General features: G+C 41.9%; 1 protein-coding gene across 1 annotated transcript in view; it reads right to left on the bottom strand.

Annotated features, from left to right (window-relative positions):
* LOC126412433 (UDP-glycosyltransferase UGT5-like) overlaps positions 1 to 27,843 on the bottom strand; it is a 161,588-nt gene that overhangs the window by 69,356 nt on the left and 64,389 nt on the right. The window contains exon 2 of the mRNA XM_050082028.1: positions 15,937 to 16,133. Coding sequence (XP_049937985.1) covers positions 15,937 to 16,128 — 192 coding nt within the window. The 5' untranslated portion in view covers positions 16,129 to 16,133. The remainder of the gene's footprint in view (positions 1 to 15,936; positions 16,134 to 27,843) is intronic.

Here is a 27,843-nt window from a genome sequence, read left to right as displayed (position 1 = left end):
GCCACGCAACTGGATCCCCTCCCCCGATCCATCGGCCAGGGAAGACACGATTGAAATGTTTCCGGACGTTCACGGCGAAGTGGGCTGGAGAACCATCATGTAGTAGCCACATAACCCTGCGGATCATCAATGGCACTTGTTCGAGCAGCGGAGGCAAAGTCATCCGCAAGAAACGCCGATAGTTCCGGCCTGCTGGGCGACTTCGAAGGAGCACTGGTCTCAAAATACGGGCGCCAGTTATCCCGGCCCACACATTCCGGATGCACCGATGCTGATGATTCGCTGTCACCATACAATGGGATTTATGCATTCTATCTTACAGACGGCTGTTATAGAAGTTGAAGATACCGCTCCTCCTAAAGGTGGCCTCATAAGCCCTGTATAAGCTGTAAGTGATAAGGGTAGTAGCAATTATCATGGAGAATGTTGCACACGGTCGTCTCGCTTACCCTGTACTGGTTGGTAAATTACCTGCTACTGACACGGCTTTCGCCTTGCACAGTGTTAATCACGTCCCCCCCCCCCCCCCCCCCCCCACCCACAAGTCTGGTGTTCGAATATTTCGGGTACGTCCTTCATATCCTGCTTCCTGAAACGGCCCTGTCTCAGACAAACGGCGAAACGCTGTTGTAAACGTTGAATGCTTTAGTAGTTGGCGGGAATACGTCTCCTGATACAACCCTGCTGCCCGCCGTCCGTTGCCATTTGCCTTTCCGTAAATAAACATCGTTTCGGCAAGCTCTTGATTCGAATATGCAGCCATTGTGTACAGCACTGTATCATATCCACAAAAAGAAGTCCGCAAGAGAAGTCCGCAAGAGAAGTCAATGGGACACAACATTTTCAATTGCTATGGCAGGCGAGGGCGCTAAGGTATGACATACGAGGAATAGTATCACCCTCTTGGAGGAAACCACACATACTGTAACTGTGACTGCATGGTACAGCGAGTATTATACCGCCTTCTCCATGATCGAATAAATGGTCTCTTGCATGGAAACTATGTATTTCCGGACATAAGTCCGTTAGACCTTACTTGTTCTGTATCCTCTCATCGATCAATCCCCAGAGTTTGTACACCGTGGAAAAATCACCCTGTATAAGAGTGTTGATACCTAATAAATATTCATGAACTTTGTTCTGGTTAAGTACACTTCATGGCTTTCGAGTGCATTTAGTTTTATTTTTCTAACAGAGCAAAATGCTTTGGCACAAGGAGTTACGTATTTTTCTTTCGGTGTCATCAAGAAGAACACTGTATCCACAAATGGCATCAGCAGTTTTTTGTGAATTATCATCATGTCGTAGTCTCGTCTGTCTAGTATAAGACAACGTAAATAAGCCTGCACAAATTGGTTTCCATTACGTAGAGAAAAGGGGCTAACCACCTCATTGCTACTTTGTTTCACTTATTTCTTACACCCTACGTGCTACTTTTATCCATTTATCAATCTTTCAATCCTCGCCTCAACTCGTTGGAAGTGCAAAACCACCTACGACACGTTGATATCGCCAAACAACTGTGCATGGAGCAGAGAGGAAGGTAACTGTCGCTCAGCAACCAACTGCGCAGCCTCAACAGTTTCACACGGAGGGCACCGCAGCACCGCACACCCTTCTGGACGGCTCCCTGCTTCTCCCAACTTTCTGCTCGCGCCCTTGTGGGTTCTTCAGAGGACAGCAAAACTTTTGACGCGCCCAACTCCTGATGTACCTGTTTATTCAACCTCCACTGGTACTAAGGGACGTTAGTAGTGAGACGCGAGGAAACACCATCAAAAAAACAAATCTACGTTTATCGTCTGCAAAGATGCCACACAGTGTATGGCGATTTCGTGTCAATATTAGGGATCCTAAGTGGCAGAGTATTAGGTTTCGTATTACGCTTCCTTGGGACACACGCGATGTCACTTTCGTTTCTGCTGAACATTCGCCGTTCAATATAGCGTACTGGCTCCCTTTAATCAAATATTCAGCCGGTCAGACACAGGTATTGGTCAGTAGTGGACGATCATGTACAGCGTAACGCGATTCGGGAATCCACGAAGACGGGATCCACTTGTTGTTCCGCCGGATACACTGTTTGCAGAGTGTCGTGCATGACTAAAGCAATCTGTCTCTCACACTAGCAGTTTTCCGTGTACAAACGATGTTTCGTTATGACAAGCTTTCTTTGCCTCCACCATCATAATATTTGAGGTTAATACACTTTACGATACTGAAACAGCCACTCGTCAGCGATACTGATCTATACACCGTGGCAGTAAGGTTTTCCCCTCGTAAGCAGATTTTTATAATCCGATTGTCCACCATCTATTCACTGGCCTTCCTAAGCAGTTTTGCATCTCTCTGCCAGTGACCTCACAAGGTAGCCAATGACTTAATATCTGTTACCTTGTGAAGCTTTAACACGTCGGCTATCTTGCCTGTCCCCTTCCTTCATCTGCCTTGCCTTGTTGCAGCAAGCACTGAATTATTGGTAGGAAGACATTGTGTAACGTCCCCACTACTGCCAGCTAAATAAAATATTCAAACTACTGAAGGCACTAACTACTGATAGGCACAGTTAGCAAAAGAAAGATTTTGATAGAGAACAAACAATGTATTTACCTTAATAGTCATAATATATATAGCAGTTCATGACATCCATTCTTACAAATGTACTGTTTCTGGTGGACACTCCTCCAGATTATCCATTCTCAAAAATCCGCCACCTCACTTCCCCACATCCACCACTGCTGGCGGCTCACCTCCAACTGCGCAACGCTACGTGCTGTTAACATCCAGCTGCCCAACACTACAATAGCCAACAACAATGCAAACCAGCCACAGATGGCACACAGCACAGCCAGTGATTTTCATACAGAGCGCTACGTGGCGTTACCAATATAAAAACCTAAACAGCCTACTTACATAGCCCCCATGCTCCCCACAAAAAATTTTACAAATTGTTTTGGGCAGTGGCCAATACAGATTTGAAAAAAATTTCATAATTACAATAACAAAGAAATCAAATGCACACACTTATCGATACAATGTTGGTCAAAAGCTAAACTTTTATCACAGTCCATAAAGACAGTCCTGATCGTCCATCACAGTAAAATTGCAGTGTTTTTCTCAAAGTCTGAGCAGTAAAAGAAAATGCACACGGAAGTAGTGGATTTCCATGCAGTCTTGAAGAAGTAGTGTTGTCCTTCCAACGTAAAGACAGTGCTGACTCTTGACATGCAGACAGGTAATGGGTCATAACAGAGCAAACCCACAGCAGAGTCATTCGAAGTTTTGAAGAATACTGGTAGGTAGGTCATCACAGAGCAGATCCACTGTAGTCCTGGTAGAGATTATGGTATTGGTGGGCCACCAGAGGTGCAGACCCACTGCAGTCCTTGTAGAAAAAATGGTATTGGTGGGCCATCAAAGATGCAGACCCACTGTAGTCCATGTAGAGACGGTCAGCAGTCATATGTTGCGACAGTGCAGGTGCACAATCACCATCGAAGAGTCTTGCGAAGAATATAGGAAGTCCATAAACCACCACTTGTGCACTCACAAAGTTTTTTTTTTAATTGTCCTTAGAACCAGCAAAGCTGTTAACCAGTCCCTTGCTGAATTATTAACACACGTGCAAACACTATCAGTCTCTATTTCTCACATATTGTCCATATACTATGACCAACAGAAATGTGCGCAGTGAAATGAATGCTTACCAGTTACTTAATTTGCTGAACTGGTGTCCATTACAATTTTATAACACAAGAATACAATTACAAAGATACAGAAAACATCATTAAAACATAATAATACAGATAACATTTGTAGTAATAGAGGCTTTACAAAAGAATAGAAATAAACATATACATCAGTGTTACAGGAATTATGACATAAGTAAATACATAAAATAATGAGAATAGTTTCCGAAACATTAATTTCACACATGAGAATTGAAACAGCAGAGAATTAACAATGTGTAAACATCTTTACAAACAAAATGACATATTGTTAATGCAAATTATATTTGAGGATAACAGTATTCCTCACCATAGTGAATGTAGCTGAGTATTGGAAAAGGTCTACGACATAAGCCTTATCAGATAAACATATAAAGACAGGAAGAACACAAATACACAAGGGTACACGAACACATAGCGAAATAATACAGAAGGAAAGGACAGGGTTCGTTTTACTGCAGTATTTTGCAAACAAAACTTTACTTCTTGGAGATCTCCCTTCGCTCATCATTATTCCCAAAAAGTCTTATCTATACCTGCTTTCTGTGTTCTATTCATATTTCTTTCAAAATTCTTTTTTTGGCCAAACCATTTCTTTATAGCTTCTCAATGCATTTCTTCCAATTCATCACAACTCGTTCTCACATATAGCCTACCCCATCTTAAGCTAACTTAAATCTACTGAGCTCAGATGCATAAACTAAGGGACGAGGCAATGCAGCAGCACAAAACAATTAATACAAACAGAAATGACAAAAAAATGGAAATTGGCAAAGCAAGCTACAGTAAATCTTAATTACCAAGCAAATGTAACATTACAACTAATATGAGGCAATGTGCAGCAACAAGAAAAATAAATCAGTAGTAAAACTGGCTTAACAGAGTAATACAACGTGACATTCAGTAGCACTATGCCTGGCAAACCGCAGCAGCAAAGGCAATAACTTATATCTAACCATGACAAAGCTCAAGCAGAAAAAAATATTACAGTAAAAATGGCCATGTTTAATACCTATGTCACATCTTAACACTAGAGTGATGCATCACGATAACTTACTCTGCCAAAAACATTACCAAGTAGTTGAAAAGAAAATTATGTATGCAGTTACTGTTATTAATCCCTTCTTATTGTTCTTTCCATTCCAAGTGCTCCTTTTTCGAAGAATATAGATCATAAAATTATTATTTATTAGATCTGTTGGCAGAAAGTGTTCACATTAGCAAATGCACTTAATTTTATTTTATAAAACCAATGCTGCAACACAGCTGGAAACCAGATATTAAACAAAATGAGCAATCTCTCAACTAGAAAGACAATAGATGTAAAATGTTTCTCATCATTTCATTAGGCATTTTAGTAAATATCATAAATTAAGAGCTCCACAGTCTAATCATATATTTTCAAGTGTGAGCATGTCGTATTTGCGATGCTTTCTACAAAGAAATGTCAATAGCGAGGATAATGGCCTTTTTTCTCCAATTGTGGCTCTGAAAGGCACACACTAATGGCTTTTTTCCAGGCGACTGTCGCGCAGCTGGGTGCCCATTACGCATTACGTGACGGTCACTTAACTTTCTTACCGAAATATTTACGACACCAGTTTGCACTACAGTGACAGTCTCATATAAAAATTTCACAGGTCGAGAATTTGCGTTACAAATGTGTAGAAACAAAATCCTTTAAATATAATAGTGTCCAAAAAATTTTCGTCGGCATTGTGATACATTCACGCATTTACACACATTTCATAACTCTTTAAAGTACGATTCTCAGCTTATTGATCATAAACATACCTCAACAGCATAATACACATCGTCATCATAATAATAACATCATAACAGATCAATCACATCTCAGAATAGTCGCAGCTTCTTTCAGTAATTTCAAGACCTTCAATAAAGTCATCTACCTCAAACGTACTTCAAAAATCATGATCCCTTACCAAGTACATTACTCAAAGCTCTCATAGTATCACAATGGTTCCGAAAAAATATAAACACTTCACAAAGTACATACAATATACAAAAAAGTGTGAAGTTATCCAACTGTGTAATTGCGTAAACATCTGTCACTGATGTTGTAAAAAACATGTTTGTCTCTCTCAGTTAAATTATCAGATAGTTGTGTAATTTACGTGTTAGAGAAATATGGTACTGATGTGTAAAGTTGTATAAGCAAATACCATATTAGCTAGGGCTCCTTGTGCTTGCTGAACACATGGTACACAAAGTAAGCATGTACCCCCCCCCCCCCTGATGATTAATGTAATTATACCCTCAGATGTTACAGATTACAGCAATGGAATGAAATGTATCATGGAAAACTTTCTTTGTAATTCAAAAATCTTTAAAAATAAATGTTTGAAGTACAAAATTAATCACTCAAATGCGTGTCCTGTAGCGCTAAATGTGCGTCTTGCTATAAGATAATTCTGGGGAAGTGTAGTTATCGTCCACTGTAAGCAAAGTTCTGCTGAAGTCAATGTACTTACCTCGTCATAAACAAAAGTGAAATGCTTTGCGTATAGATATCTTAGTTATTACTCTTATTGCCGTGATGAAGATAGTACTGTGCTGTAACGTATTGTTGTGCTACGGAAAAGGCTGTCTCATTGTAGCTATACCGCAAAAGTTGATACTGAAACATGTTTTACTTTCCACAATAATACAGAAAAACTGTGCAGATATAAAACAGATATAGTGCAAAAGCAATAATATAAATTATATCACTCATTAGTAGTGTCGTGATATAATTGTGTAGCTGTCAAATAAACTAACCACTGTGTCATCTGGTATCTCTCAGAAAGTACTTTAAATCCAGAATGTATTTTCAACTAAAGCAAAATGTTGCGTTAAAATCTCATTAGCAGTACCGGTATATGTTCTAAGTATGTAAGCCTTATAGTCGTTACGTAATCGTGCAACTAACAAGCAAGAATGTACACACACAATAACTCTGTGTCGTCTGTTCACTATAACAATGCACTCGTAAATACTGTCTAAATATGTTCCCTAGGTTCTAGACTGGATGGTTAACTTCAAAACATTGTTACATGTTAACAGTTTCTCAGTGTGATAAATTGTACTAGTAGCGTGAAGTGAAAAATTTTATGGCAAAGACAAAGTTAAAAAGAAGATTATCTTTCAATAAACGGTTTTATATGTGAAATGTGGTGTAAACCTTTACTCTTCCTAGTACGCCGAGTTTCAACTTCAACGCAATTATCATGTGGTATGCGTCGGATTCTGTAAGGTCCATTGTAAATCAGAAAGAATTTGTGACTCGTGTTTCTTCTTATGTGACAATGGATGAGCTTTAATGAGAACTTTCTGACTAATATATAATTTCTTTGCATTTGCTTTACCGTGTAGTTTTCTCTTTTTGTCTGCTGCAGAATTTATATTTTTACTAGCAAAATCGATTACGTCTTTGTGTCGAAGTTTACGTGTATTCGGAAAGGGTATAAGCTCTCTGATTCTGTTCGGTGGTTCTTCATTCTTCAGTACAAGAATAGGTGGTAAAGCAGTGGAGTCATGAGGCATTTCATTCAGCACGTTTTGAAATAAGTGTAAATATCTGTCCCAATGCTGATGCTTTCTGTGACAATAAAGTCTGCAAAGCTTATTGATTTCTTTCATAACCCGTTCACAAGGGCTACAATGTGGTGAGTACAATGAAATAAAAACAGGTTTGATTTTATGGTTCCAAAGCATGCGTGACCAAACACCAGATCTGAATTGCGGTCCGTTATCTGAAATGACTTTACTAACGTGTCCAACTTCACGTAAGAAATTTTTAACAAAGGCGTTAGATACAGACCGTCCAGTGGCTTTACGTAACGGAGTGAAAGAAACAAATTTTGAAGTAAGTTCAACAGCGACTAGAACGTACGAAAATCCATTCGATGTTCTGACAAGGGGTCCCAAGAGATCAACAGCAGCAAATTCTTTTAATTTAGAAGGGATGATAGGAAACAACGGAGCACGATGTGAGATAGTAGATGGTTTAGCCTTTTGACAGAGTTTACAAATAGACAACACTCTTCGAATTCTCTTTTCCATATTGTTAAAACAACAAGTCGTTCGAAGAATATGATAACATTTTCGTGGACTAAAATGTGCGTAGCTGAAATGAATGTACCAACTGAGCTTATTAACAAAATCGTCTGGAATGCGAAGTACCCATAGCTTGTCATCAACAGTGCAGCGTTTGAAGACTATGTGGTTTCTAACCAGATAATAATGCCGAATCTGAGTATGCAGCTTTTCATGCCAATTACTTTTGATGTTTTTCCAAATCGGATCTTTATCTTATTCATGAGCAATGTCCTTTAAAGATGAGGTGATGAAATTTTCAAAGGCGACTTTCTGAATGTAAAGAATAGTGAAATTTTTCTCGAGGTTTCCTTCTGTGTTACTTTTCTCAAGCCCAGACGGTGCGCGTGACAGTGCGTCCGCAACAATGTTCTCCTTGCCGGGAATGTAGACTATTGTGAAGTGGAATTCTTGTAGAAACAATGCCCAACGTTTTAACCTGTCATGATTTAATTTTGAAGACATAAGAAATTATAATGCACGATGATCACTGTATACTTTTACGTGCTTACCAGAAAGAAAGGAAAGGAATTTGTTATATGCCCAAACGATAGCTAAAGCTTCTAATTCAGTAACGGAATAATTTTTTTTTCAGATTTTGCTAGCACTCGGCTAGCAAAAGCAATGGTTTTCTGAACAGTAGTGTCATTTTCTATGGCTTCTTGAAATAAATGGGCACCACTTTAAAAGAATCCGTGCTAAGGCAAAAATCTTGTGAGAGATCTGGATGAGCTACTATTGGCGCGTTAAGTAGCGACTCTTTCAAAGAATTGAATTGGAACTGTGTTTGTTCGTCCCAGTTCCAAATAGCATTCCTTCCAGTGAGAGAACAAAGTTTTGGTGTAACTAGAATTTGCATATTCAGAAAACGACGGTAAAAATTTACGAGACCTAGAAAACTGCAGACTCAATGCCTTCAGAAGAAATAATATGTCCCAAAAACCTCACCTTTGATCTACCGAATTCAGACTTTTCTAAGTTAACTGTAATTCCAGATTCTGCAAAAATACGTAACAAATTGTTGAGGATGCGATTATGTTGTTCCCATGAGGCTTCTGCTATTAGAATATCATCCACATATAAGGTGATGTGACTTTTAAGAAATCAGGTAATATGGAATTTAGCCCGCGAATGAACGCTGCCGAAGAAATGTTCAAACCAAAAGGAAGATTCCGAAATTGATAACAAACGCCGAAACAAAGAAAAGCTGTGTATTTTCTACATTCTGGATGAAGTTCAATCTGATAAAAGCTGGATCTGAGGTTAATAGAAGACAACACCTTTACACCATTAAAATTTTAAAGAAGTTCTTCCATCGTTTGCGGCCTGTCTGTTTCAGGAATGATGATAATATTGATTTGTCTCGAATCTAAGACAAGCCTGATCGATCCATTTTTCTTCTCAACAACATGTAATGGATTATTGTCTGAGCTTACTGCAGGCTCAATAATGCCCTCGTCCAGCGTAGATTGTATTTCTGTTCTAACACGGTCCCTATAATGTGCTGGAATTAAGTATGTTCTAACACAAAATTTAGTATGCTCGCGAACACGAAATTGGTATTGAAATCCCTTGATTGTTCCTGTTTTGTGAGTAAAAACTGTGGAATGTGCTTGTAAAATCTCAAAAAGGTCCTGCCTATCAGTGTCATTACAATTCTCAATTGTTTGAATTTTATTCTGAATTAACTCATTAGTTTCAAATATGCCGTCGATATCATCCCTGTCAGTACTTGCAGAGTGATCGTTGGTGTCTAGTTCCGTAGAAAATTCCGAACTATTAATTAATTAACTCGTCATGGTTTGAGAGCAAATCTTCAAATTTCAAAGCTATTGACTTACTTTCTTTCTCTAAACTTATTTCAGCATCATGAAAGTTTAAGATTGCTTTGTATTCATTCAAAAAGTCTACTCCCAATATAATTTCCGTCGACAATAATGGAACAATAAGAAAGGTCATAGAAAAGCTGTGGCTTTGACAAAAGAATTCTAAGTAGGTTTGTTGGCGTACATCTGCACTTTTTCCAAAGATTGCACCTTGTAATTTAATCTTACGTAACGGAAGTGTGGGACAATCGTTCGATTTGCTGCATTTGCTAAAGGCTGTTTCACTAATTACTGAAATGGGACTGCCAGAGTCATTTACTGTAATGTGAATTACAGGATATGCAATGTTGTTATGTTTTACGTCATGTTCCTGGAGTAAGATGTCCCTAATGTCTTCCATTTTTACGTAATTACTAGGTACGGCAGCTGCGTCGTCAGTTTCATACGTACGTTTTGTGGCTGCTAGCGGTATGAGTCATTGCCTATTGTCTCTTTGTTGGCGCGCGTCGTTATTGGGATTTGGAGACCTAACTTCTACAAATTCACCTTGTCCAGAGGGCCCTGCCCTGTTTGAATCCCGCCAGTTCTGATGCAATTCAGGTCTGTCGCTAGGATCATATCGTCTGTCGTCATGTCGGTAGATTCCATAGTTTCTTTCTTGTCGGTCACGTGGTGGAGAATTTCTCCCGGAATCGTAACTGCGCGCTGGACCGTTGCGTCTAAAGTTATTCTGTCTCCCTTGATAATATTTATTTTGGTTCCCATATTGTCTGTTTCTCCGATTGTCTCTGTGATAGTCATTACCACAGAGAGGTGATCTTTCCCTGTAATTATTACTACTCTGCCAACGGTTGTCATACGGGTGGTGTCTGTTGTGGTCACGATTTGTGTTGTGAGAATAGCCTTGTCGTGTATCGTTATTATTTCTTTCATTGCGGAATTGCGACGGATGTGACCTGTAATTGTTGTGTTCCTGTTTTCGCGTTCCGCGATTGTCAGTGTCAATTTCTAATTCTTGTAAGAGTCCCTGAAAAGCTTTAGTGTCGTCTTTGCAACCTCCTGCCAAAATAATATGTCGTAAATGTTCAGGTAATTTGATTAAGCAAATGCGGATGAGTTCTGAGGTGCTGTATGGGTTTGAGAGGTACTGATTCTTGTGCAACATGTCTTCAAAATATTTCACAAGACTGGAAAATTCGGATCATTATGATGCTATGTTTTACTCGGTCTTGTGTGGCTTGAGACCAATATGCCGAGAGGAAGGCATGGTAAAATTCTCCACTGTGGCAAACGTGAATGACCGATCGCATTCTTACAGCTGGTTCATTCTCTAAATAACCACACATAAATTCTAATCTGTGCTCTAAAGACCAGTTGGGAGGAAAACAATGAGAGAATTGATGGAGCCATGCTTGTGGATGAATGTCGTTGCCAGAATTCTTAAATGTTTTGAATTTACGTGTAGTAATGAACAGCTTATAGTCAAAATCATCATGTCGGCGAGACGCATGTCGGTCATTGTTACGTCGTTTCGGCGGTTCCATCTCAAAATTCGGTGTAACTTGCCAATTTCTTTCATAATTTCCGAAGTGCCCTGTGTTATTATTTTGTGGCTGTTCCGTATTTCTATGTCCCTCTTCCCGTATTGGAGCGCGAGTGTCCTCTGAAATAAGTAATTCTTGTATTATCTGTGTCAGCTGATCTTGTACTTCTTGGATTTCTCTTTGGTGTTGCGTATTAATTTGATTCTGACTTTGTTTGAATTTCCTGATTTGTTCACACTCTTCTGTGTCATTAAAGACTACCGGTTTTGTGTCATTCAGATTATCATCTACCTTCGTAGATAAATTATTTAGCTGATCCGCAAGTTCGACTACTTTCTCCGATAATGAACTAATTTCCTCCATGTGTCTTTCTGAACCAATTTTCAGAGTATCTACTGTGTCCTTTAAGTTTTCCTGAGTTTTTGCAAGTTGCGTAACCGAATCGGTAGATGCAACTGAGTCAATTTTAGCTTGTAAGGTCTCATGATTTACATGAACAATAGTTTGCAGTTCTTTTATGGCTGCTTCGTGATTCTGTAATGCATTTTCATGCTGCGAAAAAATAGGTTGAAAATGCTCACAAATTTCTGTTTTTACGTCATTACAGACTTTTTGACATTTCGATTCAATGTTATGTAACTCAGTAGTTAAATTTCACGTGTTTGTTCAAATGTGATGTCTAACTAACTTTTGAAGCTTTTGCTGTGCTTGTCTCTGATTTTGTTCCATTTGTTGCATTAATTGCAATAATAATGTATTAGTGTCTGGAATCTGCTTCTCTATGCTTTTTGGCAGTGCATTTTCACCGGCAACATTCACATTTTGACAAGCAGAAAATGTGTCTTGACTCATTTGAGAAAACGATGAGGACCCAAAACCTGAGTCTACAGTATTTGCAATATTGTGTTCTGTCATTTCGGATTCCTGAGGCGAGCTGTTGCTGACCGATAGATCGATGACGCTTCCCTGCTCACTACTTGTTTCACTGTCTACACCATTATTTGCCGCCCACTCCATTCCCCTATGCACTATTACCAAATTACTACTTTGAATGTCTGTTAATTCATTACACAGTGGTGCTGATAAGCTACGCTCGTCGTCACTATTATTTCTCAGTTTACTTTGGAGCCTAGTGTTACGTTTTTCACACGCCATTATTGTCACAATATTTAACACGATAACACAGAAAAGCACAATTTGAAGAGCAAAAATAAGAAAACACATTAACATAGCACTGAAAATAATATCTAGTTAATCGCAAGCGCAGCTGCGAAATAATTGGTGCAAATCTACATGCATGCCACAACTGTCTTACTGTACAACAATGAAAAACTAGAACTACAAAGGAGATTCTCTCTACAATTACGCGCTAGCAATAAACAATAGCTACACTAATTACACAAACTACAAGAAAAAATCAGAAGATTCCAGTGAGGTATCCTCGGCTAATGGTCGACATATGTAACGTCCCCTTAGAAAAATGTATACATGACTGTGCTTAAACTGACACACAATATTTTTAGCGCAACGCAATCTGACTTTCAGAAATCCCTACAAAAGAATGGCCCCGACTAACATTAACCTATACGTTTCACAAATCACTTACCTCACAAAAATCTTCGTTACTCGAACTACTGCAATACAGCGAGCGCCACTACTGCCAGCTAAATAAAATATTCAAACTACTAAAGGCACTAACTACTAACAGGCACGGTTAGCAAAAGAAAGATTTTCACAAAGAACAAACAATGTATTTACCTTAATAGTCGACACTTTTATTCAGTTCTGTAAAAATGTAATAACTGATATGAAAACAACTAAACATCAACAGGAACTGGACACACAGCAGCGAAGTAAACACTGTCTTTGATGAAGGGAGAAAGTGAAACCTATGGTAAAGTTTGTTGTCTTTGTGTTTACAATCCTACAACAGCTGCGAATAAACCGGAGAACAGACATTTCGAAATACTAATAGTGAAATATAGTCGCGAAATATTTTTGTGCAGCAAAATCCCTTTTATAGATAAAGTAATTTCTTTCAAAATGGTTCAAATGGCTCGAAGCACTATGGGACTTAACATCTGAGGTCATCAGTCCCCTAGACTTAGAACTACTTAAACCTAACTGACCTAAGGACATCACACACATCCATGCCCGAGGCAGGATTCGAACCTGCGACCGTAGCAGCAGCGCGGTTCCGGAGTGAAGCGTCTAGAAGCTCTCGGCCACAGCGGCCGGCGTAATTTCTTTAACTTTCCAGCAAAACTTACAGTAACAAGTACATCTACAAACATACTCGCAAGCCACCGTAGCATTCATTCATGGCGCAGCATACGTTGTAAACTTCCAAATGAAGCGAGGGGCAAACGACTGCCTGTTGCCTCCACAGGAACCCTAATTTCCTTAATCTTGTCTTCGCCTTCATTACGCAGAATGTAGGTTACCAACAGTAGAATCTTCCTGCAATCGGTACAAATGTCATTTCTCTAGAAGTTTCCAGCAGAGTTTCACGAAAACATCGTCGTCTTTCGTCTAGAAATTCCAGTCTCTGAAGGGATATCTCTGTAACACACACGTGTTGATCTAACCACTGCTGAGAAACATAACAGTGCGCCTCTGAATAACTTCGATATTTTTCTTTAAACCGACCCGATGGGGACGCCAAACACTTGAGCAGAGGTCAATGACAGGGTCGCACCACTGCTCTGCAGATGAGCTATATTTCCCTAAAATTCTCCCGATAAACGGAAGCCGATAATTCGCTTTCCTTGTACTGATCTCACGTGCTCGTTGCATTTCGAACCGCTTTGCACTGATACCCCTGGATATTTGATGGATATAACAGTCTCAAGCAGCATGCTGCTAATGCTGTAAGCGAACGTTACAGGACTGTAACGCAAAGAGGATACTGCAGGACCTAACAACATAGATAAATGAAGGAAATAACAGCAGAGAAAAATCAGTTTTTAGACCTAATTTCGTTAAAATAATTATTGCTTAGGAAGCTACCAGTCACCACACGATTAGAAATTTTGCCTGAGTAAGCTTCCATCATCCTAGAGCCACTCAACGACAACGCCTCTCAGTACATCGCAGCGCCATCGACAAACAGCCATAAATTGCTGCTCTCCCTGTCCGCCAGATGATTAATGTACATACAGAATAAAAGCGGTCCTGTCGCGCTTCCCTTGTGCATTCCTAACGACACCCTTGTCTGACGAACATCGCCGTAGAGCACAATGTACTGAGTTCCATTACGTACTAAGTCGTCTTCGAGACACACTCTTAAGAAAACCTGCAGCGTAAGAACGGACTTTAGCAGTTTACAGTGGGCCACGGTGTCAAACACTTTCCGGAAATATAGGAATGTGGAATTTCCCTGTAGCCTTTATTCGTGGTTCGCAGAATATCGCGCGAGAAAATGGCAAGCTCAGTTTTGCGCGAGCGAAGCTTTCTAAATCCGTACTGGTTTGGGGGACAGAGCACGATTTAATTGCAGATGACCAAATACCAATGCACAGTAATTCAAAGAGAATCCCACAGAAACTAACAATGCGAGAAAAATTAAGCTCATAACAGAGAAAAGCTGTATTTGGAGCTACTTTCATTAGAGAAGTTATTACTTGAAATATGTTTTCATTTCTGAGCCGGCCAGAGTGGCCGAGCGGTTCTAGGCGCTACAGTCTGGAACCGCGCGACCGCCACGGTCGCAGGTTCGAATCCTGCCTCGGGCATGGATGTGTGTAATGTCCTTACGTTAGTTAGGTTTAAGTAGTTCTAATTCTAGGGGACTGATGACCTCAGAAGTTAAGTCCCATAGTGCTCAGAGCCATTGGACCATTTTTTCATTTCTGAGAACTGAATAAAAGTATCCATTGCCGAATGCAGACAGATGCTGAGCCATGTTTCGGTAATTATAAGCAACAGTAGTTTGCATATAGGCAAATGAAATCCAGCAGCTGGAATTTGTTGATAAATATTTGTATTTTCACATTGTCGCGAGAAAACAGTGACCCGTATATGTAATAAGTTTCCTTTAATTTACGTCTATGGTCACAAACTTTTTGTTAACAGATTACTGGTTTCGGGCTTTATGAAACATATCTGATGATGGTCATTAAAGACCGAAACCAGTAATCTGTTAAGAAAAAGTTTGTGACCATAAGCGTAAATTAAAGGAAGCTTATTAAATATTTGAATTTATTTGGTAGGTGAAGTGACAGGAATGTAGAATAAAACAATACTGAGTGCTTTCGGTGAACTAAATAGGGTTTTCAAAACGGAGCAGTCGTATGTCTAAAAAGGAAAGCTCACAGTCAGCATGTATATCCTGTTTTTACTTTTCGCAGTAAAGCATGCCCTATTAAGGTGAAAACAATTTGTTAGCTGAGGACTGATCGGTATGCAATTTGGAAATCACCAGTCGAGATAGAAAATCATATGGATCAGTAAACAGACTGTAGTGAATGACTTAATTATGACCGGAATGAAAATGAAATGGAGGCATTAACCCAGGCGAAAGGATTGTAGACAGACCATGGAGATCATTTTCTGGATTCCAAGAGAAATGAAACGACAAAGAAGACAATCCAATGTATGGCCAGCAGACGGCGTGAGGAAAAGTGTAGGACCAGCATGCTGGAGTACTGCTGAAGTCTCGAACAGGTCTGAATCCGACAGGAGGTCTCGAGTGGCTGACGGAGACGCGGCGGTGTTTTCCCCGGCTTCAGCCCGGCACCTCACCTGCATGGGGTCCGGCGTGATGTGTGTGACGCGGTGCCCCCTGGCCAGCAGAGCGCGGATCACGGCGTCGATGGGCAGCGCGTGGCTGACGGACGGCGTCGGCGCGACGAACAAGATGTCCGCAGACCGGCAGCCGCCCACTGCCAGCAGCACCAGCAGCGGCAGCAGCGCGGACCACGGGGACGAAGTCATCTCGCCTGCAAAGGAGCAACTGGTGTGGCTGGCTGCGCAACGTCCCGATTTACTCTGAGCGGAACTGAATGAAGTATATTTGATTTTGAGTTCATTTTTATCTAAATATCAGATCTATTAACACTACATTCGTCAATAACTGTGAGAGGCACCCACATGCCTTGCTCATACTGTGGCATCAAGCAGTCAGGCCTGCAAGATGAGTGGTCTGCCAAGCGAGTGGATTTGTTGTTATTTCTCGTGTAGCATCAATGACTGATTATGAGCTCTAGTACCCACAATTAAGCTACAAATTATTCTCTTGCTTGAATATTACGCAACGCAAACGGATAACGCACATCTGACTATTAGTAATTTACACAACTCTGATGGTTCACTACGCTCTGGCAATACAACATTTTCTTTCTTACCCAACGGCTTTGACCAACACGTGGCCATCGCACTGAATATGAATGGCGCACACATTATAAATTCTGGGTATCATGACTACACACTATTTGAAGAACAAGGCCACCAATCTTTTTCTTTTCACTACCTTTTTTATTCCGATAAATTATATTATGGTTCAAAGATAACCTAAACACACCAGTACATATTCTACAACAATTACACATGAGAAACTCCGCCCAGTGGGCACGGCTTTACATTGGTGATTCTCTGTCTTATGGTTTCGTAATTATCTAACGCTACAGTGCACTTTCTGGATAGGATGGTGGATCTTTTGCTATATATCACACTTCGACTCTCACACCCATCATCACGAAAATTTACTCCAGACCGAGCGGTACAAAAAGGAACATGCATAACCCACTGCCTCTGAACCTATCTTGTTACTCTCCCATGCAAACCACACATACTTAAATTACATGAAATACATCACACTGGCAACATACATCTCAAAGAATAGTCACAACGTTAGAATCACTTCACTTTCAGCTTTCCCACTTCAATTAGTATTCATCCCAGTTTCACACGACACTGCCCCACTTCGTAACTTTTATTTCCTACTACGAACTCTGGAGGACATACGCACGTCTTCCTGTGCAATGCAAGCCAAGTGGCGTTGCTGGATAGGCGGCTGACTCACCTTGCTTCTCTCTCAGAGTATTAGAGTTTGAATCCAGCGTCACACGGAAACATAACACGCAAAGTAATATTAGGAACACATTCGTCATACACGTGAGTCCTCAACTGATACCTTGGTCGAGTACTTCTCTTTATCCTTTGTCTCATACACAGATTGAGACTCACACAGTACTCACCATGTGGAATACTCGTCTCTCCTTTCAAGTCCTGCACACGCGATTTCTTAAATATTTCCAACTTACAGTACACACGCCAGTAATTCAGCTTAACTTTAACACTCTGAAGTATTTCAACTTAGTACTAGCACTCGCAAGCATTCCAACTTAGTACTAGCACTCGCAAGCATTCCAACTTATTGCTACACGTGGTTTCACAATGACCGTTGGTCACTTCCGAAGATTACTACGATTCCCTTAATATTACCTGCCTGTCACTTAATTCTCCCCCCAAAAGTTCCTGAAACAGAGAAATTATTATTCCAAGCTACTCTTAAGTATTTCACACCAATACCATTCCCTCCACTCTTTTGTCTTTACGGAGCACACCTAAGACAGGTCTTACCAACACAAGATCCAGCGCCAGAGTGCTGAAACATGGCCGTTCTTCAGGTCATCTCGCACCTCCACCAAGGTGGGGGAGCACCATGCCACCATATTGGTCAGCCACATTTCAGGTGTTCAATGCTCAGGTAAATTTCATCTCTTTGGTTCCACCAAACGTGACCAAAGGACCATCTCAAAGATGATCATATATTGCACATTCACTATCTGCCGTCAGCAGACGACCATACATTCATTCATTTCACAGATCTCACCAAATTGGATGTAGGGATTTATTTTGTGGGAGTGCACATGTGATCAATTAAATAAATAAATTGTCATTCTTTCCTACACTGGTATCCGGCTTCCGTGTATTAAGTGAAATTGACTAATTATTACAAAAGTATGTTGTTCTGACAAGAATAACGAAGAATGTTGTACCTATTTTCAATGTCGGGTAGTACTGTACCCTTTCAACTGTTCCACTTCTCTTTCTGTTCTGCTGTGGACGGAGATTTCAGTACGTTACAAGGAACTTTCATACAAAGAAATGTAACGCACTAGTTAAACCTCACTGAACAACTAGTTTCACCCTGCTAATCAAACACTGAATTTCTTATTCTTTACATTGTACCCTACATGTCATTTAATATGAGGTACGTGTTATAAGCCGTTCTTATTCAGGCATTATTGGTGCACATTCTGGTAGTTGAGAGACAATATGCTGGAATGTATATAGCAGTGAGTGAGACCACCAGATACACTAATGGCCATTAAAACGGGTATTCATTGGACAAATATATTACACTAGAACTGACATGTGATTACATTTTCACACAGTTTGGGTGCATAGATCCTGAGAAATCAGTACCAAGAACAACCACCTCTGGCCGTAATAACGGCCTTGGTACTCCTGGGCATTGATTCAGAGCTTAGATGGCGTGTACAGGTACAGCTGCCCATTCAGCTTCAACACGGTACCACAGTTCATCAAGAGTAGTGACTGGTGTATTGTGACGAGCCAATTGCTCGACCACCATTGACCAGACGTTTTCAATTGATGAGAGATCTGGAGAATGTGCTGGCCAGGGCAGCAGTCGAACATTTTCTGTATCCAGAAAGGCCCGTACAGTACCTGCAACATGCAGTCGTGCATTATCCTGCTGAAATGTAGGGTTACGCAGGAATCGAATTAAGGGTAGAGCCACGGGTCTTAACACATCTGAAAAGTTACGTCCACTGTTCGAAGTGCCGTCAATGCGAACAAGAGGTGACCGAGACGTGTAACCAATGGCACCCCATACCATCACGCCGGGTGATACGCCAGTACGGCGATGACGAATACACGCTTCCATTGTGCGTTCACCGCGATGTTGCCAAAGACGAATGCGACCATAATTATACTGTAAACAGAACCTGAATTCATCCGAAAAAATGACGTTTCGCCATTCGTGCACCCAGGTTCGTCGTTGAGTACACCAACGCAGGCGCTCCTGTCTGTGATGCAGCCATGGTCTCTGAGCTGATAGTCCATGGTGCTGCAAACGTCGTCGAACTGGTCGTGCAGGTCATTGTTGTCTTGCAAACGTCCCCATCTGTTGACTCAGGGATCGAGCCGTGGCTGCACGATCCGTTACAACCATGAACATAAGATGCCTGTCATTTCGACTGCTAGCGATACGAGGCCGTTGGGACCCAGCACGGCGTTCCGTATTACCCTCCTTAACGCATGGATTCCATATTCTGCTAACAGTCGTTGGATCTTGACCAACGCGAGCAGCAATGTCGCGATACGATAAACCGTAATCGCGATAGACTACAATCCGACCTTTATCAGAGTCGGAAACGTGATGGTACGCATTTCTCCTCCTTACACGAGGCATCACAACAACGTTTCACCAGGCAACGCCGGTCAACTGCTGTTTGTGTATGAGAAATCGATTGGAAACTTTCCTAATGTCAGCACGTTGTAGGTGTCGCCACCGGCGCCAACATTGTGTGAATGCTGTGAAAAGCTAATCATTTCCATATCGCAGCATCTTCCTCCTGTCGGTTAAATTTCGCGTCTGTAGTACGTCATCTTCGTGGTGTAGCAATTGTAATGGCCAGTAGTGTAAAACATCTGTTCCTGTTCCAGAATCGGCTTCGCTACCATTATTAACCGTGAAATGACATTGGACTCAATAACGTGACAATAACAAATTCCATGAATACCGCTTCACAGATTTGAACTTTAATATATGACATTAATGAGTTCGCTCCATGCCTGGTGTAACATGTAAACAGCAGAAGAAAAAAATGGTTCAAATCGCTCTAAGCACTATGAGACTTAACATCTGAGGTCATCAGCCCTAGAACTTAGAACTACTTAAACCTAACTAACCTAAGGACATCACACACATCCATGCCCGAGACAGGATTCGAACCTGCGACCGTAGCAGCAGCGCGGTTGCGGACTGAAGCACCTAGAAGCGCTCGGTCACAGCTGCCGGCGACAGGAAAATGAGATACCGAAGATATAAAACTATTTTCTGGAAGATAAGGAGTGAAACCATCTCAAATTTAACGAACACAAGGACGTATGCTTATTGATGAGAAGTGTTGTAATGAAGTTCCTGACATAACACCCGGATGGAACTTGAGCTCTCATGCCTCGTATGTCCAAATTTGTGTGAAATCGTATGGGACTTAATTGCTAAGGTCATCAGTCCCTAAGCTTACACACTACTTAAACTAAATTATCCTAAGGACATACACACACACCCATGACCGAGGGAGGACTCGAACCTCCGCCGGGACCAGCCGCACAGTCCATGACTGCAGCGCCTAGACAGCTCGGCTAATCCCGCGCGGCATACGAGCTCTTGGTACTGTTGCGGTAGTTAGTGTCATCCCACGGCTAAACAGGTTTTTTAGCGCCAAACAGTGTAGTGATGTAATTACAATTATAGTTTGGACGGCCTATTCGCATAGGTCCTGTGCTGGTACGTGTTTTGCTGGTTTTTTTTTTTTTTTTTTTTTTGCTATAAGTTGATGTGATGACATGTCTACAGACATCGTCAACCCTCACAAATTTGTGCTGCGAACAACGGTTGTCTCAGCTGTAATACGCTTGCAAGAGCTCTGCTATCCCAGAACAGCTTCAGATACGATGATTTGTTGCGTTCATTACTCCTCACTCATTTCCCGTCGAGTATTAGTAAGTATGTTATTGATTCGTATGTTATTGTTAACGGCAGGAGCAGGCTCTGGGATACTCCTTTCTGATTAGTTGTGACTACGTTGTTTGTGAGAATAACTGCTGCAGAGTTTGGATTCTGTCTCCCTGCGATGATAGACGCTATGATACATATCGTTATCATACGCGTTTAGGAAATTGAAAGAAATCATTGTTAATGATACAAAGTGAAAGATGATTAGATACATTCTGAGTTGTTAGCTGTAGCCCATTAAGCTACTCACTCCCTTATATAATGAACATATTTGGTGCATATTTGATTTGCACAGCCCAGAGTTATCCGACTGTTACAGACAGTTGCTGCGATAGAAATACGTATGTTACTTTCTGGTCTGAATCATTGTGACAGACACGCCAGCATTCTCCTTCTCAGCCAATAAAAAGAATGACTGCTGTCGAATGAGAACCGCCTACAAACGAAGCTGTGATGTCACCGCCAGACACCACACTTGCTAGGTGGTAGCCTTTAAATCGGCCGCGGTCCGTTAGTATACGTCGGACCCGCGTGTCGCCACGCCACTGTCAGTGATTGCACACCGAGCGCCACCACACGGCAGGTCTAGAGAGACTTACTAGCACTCGCTCCAGTTGTACAGCCGACTTTGCTAGCGATGCTACACTGACCAATACGCTCTCATTTGCCGAGACGATAGTTAACATAGCCTTCAGCTACGTCATTTGCTACGACCTAGCAAGGCGCCATAGCATTTGATATTTATATTGTGAAGCATGTATAGTCAAGAGAGATGTTCTCCAATTGTGGATTAAAGTTAAGTATTCTACCAGTTACCCCCTTCTTTTACTAGACTCAACTCCTATAACTGTTCCAGACCTCACGCCAGTCAGCGTGAGCTTAACGCGTGCCTTTCGGCATCCTCGCATAGTGACTTGGCTGTCTTGCCAAGTCACAACAGAAGCCACATATGAGAAACAGTATGAAGAAACACTAGAACAATGATTTACCCAGAAAGCATGCACAGACTCTGCAACAATGTTTGAAATCACTTGCAATTACAATTCGTCCTATTATACTTTCCTGTAAGGCATTACGATGTTTCTGTACAAAATAACAGAAGCAGAACCGTGCGTTTTACAAAGAGTACATTTCTTACCATAAAGCACGTACACAAGGTGAGATAATGAATAATTATCAAAGTATTTTTCCATTTTCATCCCATTTCAAATAGTGCCCTACTAGAATTCGCAATTGTTTGGGTGCCAGACTCTTACTCAGTAGGAAAGCACTTCACTTCATTCATCATTCATATTTTTGTGAATTATTCCCTTGTGCGCCGGCGGCGGTGGCCGTGCGGTTCTAGGCTCTTCAGTTCGGAACCGCGCTGCTGCTACAGTCGCAGGTTCGAATCCTGCCTAGGTCAGTTAGGTTTAAGTAGTTCTAAGTTTTAGGGGATTGATGGCCTCAGAAGTTGAGTCCCATAGTGCTTAGAGCCATTTGAACCATTCCCTTCTGCCATGGGTCTGCGACAGAAGTGTAGCATCGCCTGGACTGCCAAAATACATTCCCTTATAGCCGTCACGTCTATTTATGACTGCAGTACCCTGCTAACATCCAGACCGAAGGGTAATGCCGTCATTACGTTTACTGTGTCAGTTAGATCGCGTCATTTCAAGGAGCACGGGTTCGTGAACCAAATGTCAGGAGCCGTCGTTCGCACCGTCAGCGTCCTTACGAGGCGTCATTACACCATGGTTGGCGAAGGACACAATCAACAAATCCGGATCCAATATTTGGCAAGTCAAAACAGAGAAGTCCAGCCATGCTCGGTGTATTGCACACGGTTAAATTGCCGGAACACTGTACTGTCACCTGGTTAGGATTTTCTGAAAAATCGATAGAATAATTTTTGATCCGTGAGGCAGCAAACGAAAGAAATCGCTTGAAGCGAGTGATAAAAGGTGATCAGCGACGCTGAAGAACAGCTCCGTATGACTGCTTAAATTCTGATTCCGGGAGCAAAACGCATTAATAGTTACTATTCATTCCTTCTTTTGTCCAGCGAACAAAGGCTGATTCTAGCTCTGTAAAGATTACCTCTGGCTTAAATGGACGTGATTGGAATAGCTCTTATTAAAGTACAGGCCTGTTAACAATAACTGAATGGTTGAATCACTTGTACGCTTTCAGACTACAGTAGTAAATTTGTTAACTATAATAATTTCTTTTATTTGTAATATGGTGCCCTCGCTCGAGATATATAAGGTACTTTTACGTAGCTTCAGTCCTCTATCGTGGGCCGCCACTGCTAGCGGCCTAATGAATTTTGTCAATTACAGCTCTCGAAGCTAGCTGATTATGAAAAATTTCATTCAGTCATTATCCACGGTTGAAGGTGAATGTTTAATAACAAAGTTCTTTTTTTTTGTTTTTTTGTTTTTTTTTGTTTTTTTAACAAAAGAAACCGTGGTCGTACCGGACATATGCTGCCGAGTATGTTCACCTGTATTCGCCGTCACAGCTATCACGGAATATTAACTAAAAATACACTCCTGGAAATTGAAATAAGAACACCGTGAATTCATTGTCCCAGGAAGGGGAAACTTTATTGACACATTCCTGGGGTCAGATACATCACATGATCACACTGACAAAACCACAGGCATATAGACACAGGCAACAGAGCATGCACAATGTCGGCACTAGTACAGTGTATATCCACCTTTCGCAGCAATGCAGGCTGCTATTCTCCCATGGAGACGATCGTAGAGATGCTGGATGTAGTCCTGTGGAACGGCTTGCCATGCCATTTCCACCTGGCGCCTCAGTTGGACCAGCGTTCGTGCTGGACGTGCAGACCGCGTGAGACGACGCTTCATCCAGTCCCAAACATGCTCAATGGGGGACAGATCCGGAGATCTTGCTGGCCAGGGCTTCTAGAGCACGTTGGGTGGCACGGGATACATGCAGACGTGCATTGTCCTGTTGGAACAGCAAGTTCCCTTGCCGGTCTAGGAATGGTAGAACGATGGGTTCGATGACGGTTTGGATGTACCGTGCACTATTCAGTGTCCCCTCGACGATCACCAGTGGTGTACGGCCAGTGTAGGAGATCGCTCCCCACACCATGATGCCGGGTGTTGGCCCTGTGTGCCTCGGTCGTATGCAGTCCTGATTGTGGCGCTCACCTGCACGGCGCCAAACACGCATACGACCATCATTGGCACCAAGGCAGAAGCGACTCTCATCGCTGAAGACGACACGTCTCCATTCGTCCCTCCATTCACGCCTGTCGCGACATCACTGGAGGCGGGCTGCACGATGTTGGGGCGTGAGCGGAAGACGGCCTAACGGTGTGCGGGACCGTAGCCTAGCTTCATGGAGACGGTTGCGAATGGTCCTCGCCGATACCCCAGGAGCAACAGTGTCCCTAATTTGCTGGGAAGTGGCGGTGCGGTCCCCTACGGCACTGCGTAGGATCCTACGGTCTTGGCGTGCATCCGTGCGTCGCTGCGGTCCGGTCCCAGGTCGACGGGCACGTGCACCTTCCGCCGACCACTGGCGACAACACCGATGTACTGTGGAGACCTCACGCCCCACGTGTTGAGCAATTCGGCGGTACGTCCACCCGGCCTCCCGCATGCCCACTATACGCCCTCGCTCAAAGTCCGTCAACTGCACATACGGTTCACGTCCACGCTGTCGCGGCATGCTACCAGTGTTAAAGACTGCGATGGAGCTCCGTATGCCACGGCAAATTGGCTGACACTGACGGCGGCGGTGCACAAATGCTGCGCAGCTAGCGCCATTCGACGGCCAACACCGCGGTTCCTGGTGTGTCCGCTGTGCCGTGCGTGTGATCATTGCTTGTACAGCCCTCTCGCAGTGTCCGGAGCAAGTATGGTGGGTCTGACACACCGGTGTCAATGTGTTCTTTTTTCCATTTCCAGGAGTGTATATGCTGGTTGCGTGCTGAATATTAGCAGTGGTGTTCAAATGATTCAAATGGCTCTGAGCACTATGAGACTTAATTGCTGAGGTGATCAGTCCCCTGGAACTTAGAACTACTTAAACCTAACTAACCTAAGGACGTCACACACAACCATGCCCGAGGCAGGATTCGAACCTGCGACCGTAGTGGTCGCGCGGTTCCGGACTGTAGCGCCTAGAACCGCTCGGCCACCCCGGCCGTCAGCAACGGTGTAATACACCTTTACACACAAACTAATCCATTTCCGAGTGGAATCCCTGGGAACACTCTTAATTCATACTCTACTGAAACCTATTTTTCTGATGTGTGTAGATGTAATAAGCGAACCTTTTGCGCTTTTGCCCATAAACAGTTAAAAATGCTAACACAGCATCAGAATGTTTTTGGCGTCATAATTGTGTTTGAGTATTAAGGTGGTTTTCTGGAAATATTGCGATGCGTTGAGCTACTGCATTATCTCTTGCCTGTAATGTGATAGAGCATTAGTGACAGTTTGAATTCTGAAATAAAAACCTACGAGCGCTCCACATTCGTCACCACAATAAACAGCTTTGCGAATTATAAAACATTCCATTAATAGTTTGGGCACTGAATGCAATGGGAAACACCATCACATTCAAGAAACGACATAGTGTATTCCCGATTATAGTTGTTAGAAAATAGCCGGCCGCGGTGGTCTCGCGTTTCTAGGCGCTCTGTCCGGAACCGCGCGACTGCTACGGTCGCAGGCTCGAATCCTGCCTCGGGCGTGGATGTGTGTGCTGTCCTTAGGTTAGTTAGGTTTAAGTAGTTCTAAGTTCTAGGGGACTAAAGACCACAGATGTTAAGTCCCATAGTGCTCAGAGCCATTTGAACCATTGCTTTTGTTAGAAAATGGTCACCTAATCTTAGAGAAGTTCTAATAAGTAGATTTCATAAATGGATGTCGATTTCACACCAAACGTTTATTTATATTTGGAAATCAGCACGGAATCTTATGACAATGCCACTCTTGGGGAAAAAAAGAAACAGAAAATTAACAAGTGTTAATTATGTTGGATTTTGAATGTGGTTCTTCTTTCAATCTTCCTAACGTTCCTGATCTGCACAAATCACATTTCCAAATTAGCAAGAGATATGACCGAATTGACTCCGCATCCAAAATGCACAAACAACCAGATAAATGCGAGGTATAGAGCACGCAAAATGCCGTGGCTGCTAGATGCTCAATCGGCAGGGCAAGTGTAGGAAGAGAAGGAGTGGTGGGGGTCACTCAGAGTGCTGTAGGGGAAGTGTCGACTGCTGGAGGAGAAGTACCGTTCTAAACCGAAGCCTACACTCCACACTTGCATGGCGACCATTCGAAAAGATCTATTGTCACGTCTGCTTTGGTTAGAATCTAAGAAGAATTCCGACGAAAATGCAGCTATTTATTTTCGCCTGGTTTGTTAACCATTTGTAGCTTTCAGAGAAGAGTCACGAGTTGGGAATTTTGAATAAAACCTACACATTTCTATTCTTGCCATATTAAAATTTGCTTCTTTTCCCAAAATAGCAGATCTATACAGTCTCAACCTACTAACATGTGCAGACGCAATTGCGAGACTATTCTGAAACGATACTTTATTTCCTTTATTAACTGAGGAGAAGTGAGGTCAGCATCTTATGAAAAAGCACATCCTCTGTACAAAATAAACTTGTAATGACTTCACGTTTGTTGTTCCAAAATCCATAGTTCCTTGTTTTACCAGCTGTCGATAAACTAAACTCCTTCAAAACAGGCCATGAAGGCCTGGCGGTACTGACCGGCCGCCATGTCATCCTCAGCCCATAGGTGTCACTGGATGCGGATATGGAGGGACATGTGGTCAGCACACCGCTCTCCCGGCCGTATGTCAGTACCAGCTGTCGATGGACCTTAAAAATTACATTTTTCATTGGAAAAGTCTGTAGTTAATGGAATAACACAGTAGAGAAATAAGTTTTACATAATAACCATACGGCAAAATTCTCTCCTCTTTATGTGTTATCATTTGCTAAAATCTCGTTTGAATATCTCAAACCGTTTATGAAATATGAGGAACGTTGTATTTCACTCTGGCGCAGTGCGATCGCAAATGAGAGCGCTAGGTCAGATCAGTTTGAAAGTAGGCTGTTCAGGTTTTTATGTTGGTAACGCCACGTAGTGCTCTGTATGAAAATCACTGACTGTGCTGTGTGCAGTCTGTGGCTGGTTTGCATTGTTGGAATAGTCGCCATTGTAGTGTTGGGCAGTTGGCTGTTAACAGCGCGTAGCTTTGCGCAGTTGGAGGTGAGCCGCCAGCAGTGGTGGATGTGGGGAGAGATATGGCGGAGTTTTGACAGCGGATGATCTGGACGTGTGTCCATCAGAGACAGTAAATTTGTAAGACTGGATGTCATGAACTGGTGTATATATATATATATATATATATATATATATATATATATATATACCAGTTCATGACATCCAGTCTTACAAATATATATATATATATATATATATATATATATATATATATATATAATGACTTTTGAGCTATTAAGGTAAATACATTGTTTGTTCTCTATGAAAATCTTTCATTTGCTAACTATGCCTATCAGTAGTTAGTGCCTTCAGTAGTTAGAATCTTTTATTTAGCTGGCAGTATTGGCGCTCGCTGTATTGCAGTAGTTTGAGTAACGAAGATTTTTGTGAGGTAAGTGATTCATGAAAGGTATAGGTTATTGTTAGTCAGGGCCATTCTTTTGTAGGGATTATTAAAAAGTCAGATTGCATTGCGCTAAAAATATTGTGTGTCAATTTAATGTTGATCAGAATAAATAAAGAGTGAAATGTCTGAGTACGTTCAGTTTTGCTCAGCTGTTAGAAAAGCAAATAATGTAAGGAGTTTACCAGTACAGTAAT

The sequence above is a fragment of the Schistocerca serialis genome, chromosome 7 (genome assembly GCF_023864345.2).
Source record: "Schistocerca serialis cubense isolate TAMUIC-IGC-003099 chromosome 7, iqSchSeri2.2, whole genome shotgun sequence".
NCBI classification, from domain to species: Eukaryota; Metazoa; Arthropoda; class Insecta; order Orthoptera; family Acrididae; genus Schistocerca; species Schistocerca serialis.
This window is presented reverse-complemented; position numbering and strand designations above follow the sequence as displayed.